Raw genomic sequence first — 9501 nt, 5'->3', positions numbered from 1 at the left:
ATGCGAATCCAGATGATTCAAAAATGTTAACTTGGCATGAAACAGGAAGAATAAATGATGGAAAGCTAAGACACCCGACAGATGGTATGCAATGGAAATCGTTCGACGCTAAGTATCCCGAGTTCGGCAATGAACCTAGAAACTTACGTCTAGCGCTGTCCACTGATGGAATGAACCCACACGGAAACATGAGTAGCCAACATAGTACTTGGCCAGTAGTGTTGGCTATTTATAATTTACCTCCACATGTGTGCATGAAAAGAAAGTATTTGATGTTGTCGTTGTTAATTTCTGGTCCTAAACAACCTGGAAATGATATAGATGTATATTTGGAACCTCTTCTAGATGATTTAAGATTGTTGTGGGATAGTGGGATAGAAGTATTTGATGCATATAAGAACGAAACTTTCAATTTGAGAGCGATGTTATTGTGTACAATAACTGACTATCCGGCTTATGGCGACCTTTCTAGGCACACAGTTCATGGGAAAGAGGCTTGTCCATTGTGTGGGGAGGATATCGAGTCTGAATACTTGAAGTCTTCTCGTAAGTATGTGTATATGGGAAATAGGAGGTTCTTGTATCATGACCATTGTTTTCGCAAGATGCAGAAAGCATTCAATGGAAGAAAACAACTTCGTCAACCTCCTAGAATTTTGAGTGGGCATGAAGTTTATAAGAAAGTAAAGCATATTGAGATAGATTATGGGAAGAAGAGCGGCTCTAAATTGTCTACTCGTGGGTATAAGAAAAGATCCATATTTTTTGATAAACTTCCATATTGGCCGACTGGAGGTCGCATTGCTCGATTTCATGCACATTGAGAAAAATGTCTGTGATAATATTATCAATACCTTTCTTAATGTTCCTGGTAAAACAAAGGATAACGCCGCAGCTAGGGAAGATATGAAAATGATGGGTATTAGACTAGAGTTGGCACCACAGAAGAGAGGTAATCGTACATTTTTACCGCCAGCTTCTTATACCCTTTCACGGAATGAGAAAAAAGAGTTCTGTGCATGCTTGAATGGAATTAAAGTGCCACATGGTTATTCGTCGAACATCAAAAGCCTAGTGTCGATGGAAGACCTAAAACTCACCGGGTTAAAGTCACATGATTGTCACACTTTGATGCAACAATTACTACATGTGGCTATTCGTTCCATTTTACCTGAAAAGGTAAGATATGCTATAACTAGATTCTGTCTCTTCTTCCAGTACATATGCGAGAAAGTCATCGATCCCAATGACGCGGATTCATTGCAGGACCTCGTTGTAACCTCTCTTTGTCAGTTGGAAATGTATTTTCCACCCTCTTTCTTCACTATCATGATTCATCTGACCATTCACTTGGTTAGGGAGATTTTGTACCTTGGGCCAGTGTACTTGAGATAACAGTATCCTTTCGAAAGATTGATGAAAGTCTACAAGGACTATACATATAATCGGTATCGTCCGGAAGGTTGTATTGCTGAACGCGCTATTTTAGACGAAGCTCTTTCATATTGTTACGCTCATCTCTCCCCTGAGGAGTTGATTGGCGTTCCTAAGAATCGTCATAGTGACTGGATGACCGGAAAAGGTATTAGGGGCCGGGTTGAAAAAATTGTGACACGTGAAATGTTGCATTTAGCACACACGTATGTGCTAAACAACGAAGATGAGGTGCAACCTTATATTCAACAACACAAAGATGAGCTCAAGTACGATCACCCAAACAATACCGAGAAGTGGATTGCGAACGAGCATACGAAGACGTTTGCAGAGTGGTTTAGGAATATTGTCTTAGAGTGTACGGATCAAACTGGTGATGACATCTCTCCTAGGTTACTGCGTCTTGGTTTAGGTCCAAATGCCAGGGTCACCTTTTACAACAGTTTTGCCATTAATGGATATACTTTTTACACCCGCGAGCAAGATGAGTTGAGCACAATGCAAAATAGTGGTGTGAGCTCTGAATTTGATGCAATGCACTTTGCTACTTCAGAAGATAAAAAGCCTATTTGAGGAAAATACCTTTATTATGGTGTTATTCAAGAAATATTAGAACTAGATTACATTGATTTCACCATGCCTTTGTTGTGATGTAACTGGGTTGATAACAACATCCATTGTGTCCGAAAGGATAAGATGGGATTTACGTTGGTCAATCTGGGTAAGGTTGGCAATAATAAGGACGATCCTTTCATAATGGCATCCCAAGCTAAACAAGTGTTCTATGTCACCGATCCTATGGATAAGAAGTGGTCTGTTGTACTGTCTATAAGGAGTAGAAGGAGTAGTCCATCCGATAATGGTGATGATGATCAGGATGTCGTTTTTGAGGGAATGGATCACTCTACCACTGTATCTTATTTCGATGATGTTGACATTGATCATGAGGACACTGAAAGCATCTATATGCGTGATGACCATGGTGAAGGTATTTGGGTTAACGAAGAAACTATGACATCCAAGAAATGTCCCCGATCCTGAGATAGTTCATCAGGACACAGTGATATGGACGACCAACATTTTGAGTCATTTTCAGACCAATAATTTGATGGTTTAATTTATTGGTAAATCAATAATGGTCATTGTTAAATAAAAATTGCCAAATTTGCATGGCATGGTAAATCCTGTAGCTTAGATATGCAAGATATGCATGCATCTTTGGTGTTGTCTTATGTTCTTGATCTTATTATTAGATGTGGATGCTGGTGTTAAAATTACTGAATAATGTTGCAGTATATGGTGCTTCTGCTGTTACAATATGTATATATTGTTACAGGTTTGGACTGTAATGGAATTACAGTAATTTTTTTTTAAAAAAAGGTTCAACAATAACAACGGTTATATTTAAATTACCCGTTGTTAATACTTTCAACAACGGTTATAGTTACATTACCCGTTGTTATTACTTTCAATAATGGTTGTATTATCCCTACCCGTTGTCATTGATTTTTTTGACATATTTCATTTTGGCGCAAATTTGGTGAAAATATATTACAACAGGTATATTTTAAGCGTTGTAATAAAGTTTTGACAACGGTTGACTTATATTGACCCGTTGTTATTAACATATAACAACGGTTTTCCTTTTAGAACCCGTTGTCAATAGTCTGTCTTAATAAAAAACTAATTTACAAACACATACACACACAACACCAGTTCAACCGTTGGTATCCTGAGTTAATTCTTCTCTCTTCCTCGCTTTCTACATTCTCGTTGCCGGCCGTCGCCCAATTTCCGACGCCCAGATTCCGTTGCCTTCCCTTATCATGCTGCTCGTTCTCTTTATCATCATCATCATCAGGTATGTTCACTTTAATTTTGTGTTTCGTCATTAGGGTTTTAAGACGATCATATTTTTTCTTTTTCATGCATCTGTTTGTTTTTCGTCTTCTTTGTTATCTTTATCATCCCGCATCATCTACTTCACTCCTCTTATTAGGGTTTAGGATTTTAGAAGCTCAATCTGTTGTTTTAAATTTTCATTCCTATTAGGGTTTAGGGTTTTTGATAATACTCTGCATGTACGTTGTTAAGTTGTTCATTTCCTATATCATTCATATTTGGGTTTTAGGATTATCATGGGTGAAAAACGGAAAAGAAGTCAAAAGAATAATAAGCCTGAGGATAATAAGCCTGGTGAGAGGGGTGCTACGAAGTGCCAGAAAGTCCTTGCAGCTATAGCCGCTAAACAGCCGTTGGAAATAACATAGAGCTCGAAGGGTTTCCCTACTGGTCCAAATGCGGGTTATTTCTCCAGTTGGATTGGATGTTGCACTAGACAGTTTGTGCCTATCCATTTAGATGATGTTAGAAGTTTGAATCCAAAATTGGCGGAGTTATACTTGGCTCGTGTAAAGGAAGGCTTTATTATACCCGATGAAAGCCATGATAAGTATTTAATGCATAAGGCAGCAGATGTCCACAGGTAGTGGAGGTCTGACGTTGCTAGGGATTGGTTGTATGTGGACAAGGCAACGGGGGAGATGCGTAAGAGCCCACCGGAAAACAAGTGTCCCACCATCAGTCAGGAACAATGGGATCTTTTCAAAAAGATGAGAACTACTGAGAAGTTTCAAGTTAAATATCCCCGCCTTTTAACGATTTACCTATCATTCTTTTAATTAATGAGTCCTTTATATAATCTTTTTATTATCTTATCTACTTGCGCTTTTATATAATTATTTGAAGGCCGTTAGCAGAAGAAATCGTGCTAACATTTCATGCAAGAAGGGGAAATGGTATGGTTCTCGAGGCGGTTACAGAAAGATAGAAGAGAACCTCGTAAGTAGCATGCATTATTCCCCTGTGAGACTTTATTTTTTTAATCACACTTGGACTTGCATTGATACACATTTACATGTATAAATGTTACCATGTTAATGTGTAGGTGGCAAAGAGAGTGAAAGAGGTGGATCGGCATGTAACTTATAAAGAAGGGCACACGCCTAAAGGATCCCAGTCACGTGACAAATATGATGAGGAAGTGTTGGCCAACATAGTAAGCATTATTTGATTAAGACGAGTTCATTACTAACTTTATTATTTTAGTCACAGATATAATTTGAAGTTTATTTAATATATTATAGGACAACGTATTGAAAGAGGTAGAAGAAGGGAAATTCACTCCCAGTGGTCGTAATGACGTTCTTGCTAGAGCGATCGGCCGACCCGAACATCCAGGTCGTTTGAGGGGCGTCCTGTTACAGGTTGGAGTAACGAAATATTATGGGACAACTGCCCCGATAAAGAAGAAAAAGAAGACTAAGTCTGAGAAGGCTAACATGGTACCATTTATTCTATTATTTTCATTTAAGTTCAATTCACATGTTATTGTTGGGATAAAAATTGCTGACACATTACATTCTTGGCACGCAGCTTCAGTTAATGGCATCCGTACTACTAAAGTTGAATGCTGGAGGCAAGCTTTCCGAAGAAGAAGTGAAGATGATGGAGGATGTCATTTGTAAAGGGGGTAATAAGGTACAACAGATTGGTCAAGAGGCCGAGAACACTACTACCTTGGCAATACATGCTGAGAAGGAAGTATCGGTCAACGAGATTCAGAAAGATCAGGTACCTAATGCTTCTGAAGCTATAACTACTAAAGCCGATCAGGTACCACCTAATACTTCCATATTTTTCTTTTCTTTCTTTTTTTGGGTAAGATCAGGGGGTGTGTTCCCTGCCAACTCTAATGCTATAACTTCTGACATCGTGCCATTGGTTAATTTTATTAGGTAAATAATTGGTCTGAAAAGGAGATGCAACTTGAGAAGACGGCTGATGGAAAACAGCATACATCCCCTTCAAGTTAGTTCCCTGTTTTCAGTAAGGTATGCATACATGAAGTGTTTAATTAGTTAAATTTATATGAATTCTATTAAACTTTGGGATATAATAATGTATGTGTATATGCTTCAGGCCGTAAACAAGAGGGTAGTAGTTATTCTTGCTGACCCTAAATTCGAAAATCTAAATGTGCGTGTTGGCCGGGGTCTCGTAGAAATGCACACCAAATCAGCCGCGGTAACTGTAGTAGTTCATGGCGAAAAACTTTTGCCGAATCATAGAAAAGTAGAGATAACTACAGTCTTTCCAGGCCATGAAAACTGTCAACTGCCTGTCCTAGTTCGTGAAGACATTACCATTCAGGGAGATGCGGTTGGGAGTTTCATCCAATGGCCTGAAACTCACATCTACTTGGCTCGGTCGTCTCCGCCTCAGCAGCCGAAAGCAGTTGGGGTTAGAAGAAATGCCTTTATATATATGTTACATTTTTAATTGTGGAATGTTTTTATATGTTAAATTTATATGTTATTTTTTTGTAGGGAACAAAAAAGCCGGCTTTGGCGGGTAAGCCTAATGTCCGGGGACTTGATGAGGTATTTAATTAACTTCTCCATTTTTATGAAAATCTCCCTTTAATTTTTTTTGTTTCTGTATATATTTCTAAAAAGCATGGAAATTTTTTGTATGTGTAGGGAACAGAAAAGCCGGCTAAGGCGGATAAGCCTAAGTCCTCGGACATGCCAACTACCTCGTCCAGACAACAACTTGATGAGGTATTTAATTAACTTCTCCATTTTTTTTAAAAACCTCGCTCCCTTAATAATATTTTGTCTGTATTTCTAAAAAGCATGCATGGTAATTTTGTGTAGGGGACAAAAAAGACTGATAAGCCTAAGTCCCCAGTCATACCTGCTACTACTACCTCATCATTGAAAGAGCAGGTTGACGAGGTATTTAGTTAAGTACGCTTTTATTTTTATTCCTCCAACTAGGATATGTTACCTTTGGATTTTTTATTATTTTAATTATCTACATGTGTAGGCTGGTGGTAGTAGCATAAAATCAAAGAATCATTATTTTCCCGACCGGAAAGAAGTTAGGAGTTTAAACTCCACACAATATACTGGGAAGGATTACATGCAAAAAGTAAGAACGACGACGATGAGGAAATTGCATGAGGAGGCTTGCCGTCGCATAGCCACCGAGCAATTGATAGTTATTCCGCTCGAGGAGGATATTTTAGGGGCTGAGCGCGAAGCACTTATGTCATGGGATATGCTAGCCATTTGGGCTGGTCTAGACCAGATTGATGTGGCACACCTATTTGTTTGGATGAAGTAAGTTTCTTAATAAATAATTTTATATTCTAATATTCTGACTACTAGATAGTGTTTTAATTAAATACCGGAATTAATACCGTAATAATGTAGGATATTGAAATTGAGAGTGATCCCCGAGAAGAAGATTCCATCTGATCAATACGGATTCCTGTGCCCCTATGTTTTATCTTTGTTCTTCCGGATTTCTCGTTCGAAGAACGGGTAGATTATATTGCTCAGCAATTGGCGACAACCAAGAAGCTGATTTTTGCCGCTTATAATGAAAAAGTGTAATAAACAAATTAATATTACGTTTCCCCCTACAATTGCATTTTCATAACTAATATATGTACTTGTTAATAATGATGATGTCTCTTGATGTAGGACTCATTGGGTGCTAGCAGCCATCATGCCGACAAAGAAGAAAGTTTTTTAGTTGGACTCTTTACATAATCCACCAAGCGAGACTTTTAAGCGCTTGATTAATAAGTAAGTTTATAATACTGATTTATTTATAATAACATTAAGTTTCAATTTTTATTTATAGCAAAAAGCTCATTTTTGTCCCTAAAAAAATGAGTGTCTGCCTCTATTTTTTTTTTTTAAAAAGGGCCTTTGAGAAGAGAAGAGCTAACGAGCAGGATCAACCCACTAAAGATTCTGATGATGGCCCTGATTTTATTACGATAACAGGGGTACGTGGTCAAATATAATACATTAAGTGCAAAAATCTGTGTTTAATACTAATACAATACCTAAAGTTCAAGATTCTGATTTGAGCCTTCTCTCGTCTGTTTGGTTTTATGTAATAATAGGCCCCTTGCCAGCGGGATAGCATACAATGTGGATACTACGTTTGTCGGTTCATGTTGGAGATTATTAGGCGAAGATATATCCTTATTCCAGAAAAGGTTAGTAATTTAATAATGTGTTACGTTTATTACTTTTTTTATGTTGCTATGCAGTATTTGATGTTGTTACAATAATGTCTTGTCTTTAATTTGTTCTTTCCGCAGTATGTAATCAACCCGTCACCAGAGATTCAGCAGTACTCAAGTGTAGATGTAGACGAGGTAAGGGACATGTTGGGCAAATACGTCTTAGAAAATAGAAATGCATGATACTTAGAGTTTAGATCAGCTTATTAGTAAATTTTTTGTTGAAGTTAGGGAATGCTGATTAGTTCATGTAAATTTAACTCCTTGTAAGTATATATATATATATATATATATATATATATATAATGTTGCTGTTGTGGTTGAATTGAATCTATTGAGTTCTGATGAACCATTTGTGATTTATCTTTGGTCTTTGGTATATGGTGCTGCTGATATATGCAGGTTTTTGAATGGCATGAAACAAATTTAATTTTTAAAAACATTAGGAGTTCGTAATAAAAACGGTTACTAAAAAAAACCGTTGTGAAGACCTTTCACAACGGTTACTAAAAACAAAACCGTTGTGAATACCTTTCACAAATACCGCGCATAATATTCAACAACAGGTTTTAAACGAAGAACCGTTGTTAAAAGTCTTCACAATTTTGGAGGGAAAGTTACAACAACGGGTTTTAAACTAAGAACCGTTGTTACTACAAATTTTAACAACGGGAATGTATCATATACTCGTTGTTAAAAGTCTTCACAATTTTGGAGGGAAAGTTACAACAACGGTTATTAAACTAATAACCGTTGTTATATTATTCCCACCAAATTTTAGAAACACTTTCCACAACGGCTTACACGCTAAAACAATGGCTTTTAACTATGGTGAATACTTTCTACAACGGTTTAAGTAAATAACCTAACCGTTGTAAATACCTTTTACAACGGCCGCTTTAACAACGTCTGCTTTTTGTTTTTACAACGGTTTTTACCCGTTGTTAGTGACTGTATCTGTAGTAGTTACTATTCATCACCTTCTCGAATCCTCATCTGATGATAACCACTTCTCAAATCTAGCTTAGTAAACACACATGAACTAGAAAGTTCATCCAACATATCATCAAGTCTAGTCATATGAAAGCAGTATTTAATGGTAATGTTATTCACCCCCAACTGTCAATACACATCCTCCATGTTGCCTCCTTTTTTGGCACTAATAAAGCAGGTACTGCACATGGACTCAAGCTCTTCTGTACATAACCTCTTTTAATCAACTCCTAGACTTGTCTCTGTAATTCTTTTGCCTCTTCTGGATTACAGCGATAAGCAGGCTTATTTGGTAATGCCGCTCCTGGAATCAGTCTATTTGATGTTCAATTCCCCGCAAGGGAGGTAACCCATATAGTAACTCCTCGGGAAATACCTCCATAAACTCGTCAATAACCCCTGCACTCCACGGGTATTACTTGCAACAATGGAATCCAAGTCTCGGACAACTAGCACATAAACTTGTTCACCTCGAGCGAGAATTTCGTCTACTTCTTGAGCCTCGATAAACATGCTGCCCTTCTTTAATTTTGACTCTTTAACCTTATTAGGTGACAGAGGTTTCAGATTATAAGTTACATTACCCTTTGTCACGCTATACACGTTAGACCTCCCATCGTGTTCAACCTTCCGATCAAACTGCCAAGGTCTGCCCAATAGAATGTGGCATGCATTCATTGGAATCACGTCACACCACAACTCCTCATTATAGGTTCCTAAGTTCAACGAAATCAAAGCCTATTTCTTTACTTGAATCCCGTTATCCCCATTCAACCAATGCAGCTTATATGGCTTATCTTGGTCTTTAGTTTGCAATTTAAGTTCGTCAACCAAAGCCCTCGATACTACGTTAGTACATGAACCACTATCGATAATAAGATTGCAGATTTTGTTATGTACCTTACACCGAGTATGAAATATTTGTTCTCTCTGCTCGGCCTCTACTGGACTCATTTCCACATGTAGGT

General features: G+C 37.7%; 1 protein-coding gene across 1 annotated transcript; it reads right to left on the bottom strand.

The window, feature by feature from the left end:
• Positions 1–8509: 8509 nt before the first annotated feature.
• LOC141628378 (uncharacterized) lies at positions 8510–9211 on the bottom strand. The gene is made up of 2 exons (XM_074441532.1): positions 8910–9211; positions 8510–8612 (listed from the first exon to the last, which is right to left on the bottom strand). Exons 1-2 carry the CDS (start codon positions 9209–9211, stop codon positions 8510–8512), a joined length of 405 nt encoding a protein of 134 aa, XP_074297633.1.
• Between the last annotated feature and the right edge of the window lie 290 nt (positions 9212–9501).

Source organism: Silene latifolia, chromosome Y (genome assembly GCF_048544455.1).
Source record: "Silene latifolia isolate original U9 population chromosome Y, ASM4854445v1, whole genome shotgun sequence".
Classification (NCBI taxonomy): domain Eukaryota; kingdom Viridiplantae; phylum Streptophyta; class Magnoliopsida; order Caryophyllales; family Caryophyllaceae; genus Silene; species Silene latifolia.
Note: the sequence above shows the minus strand (reverse complement) of the source record. Positions and strands in the feature narration are given on the sequence as shown.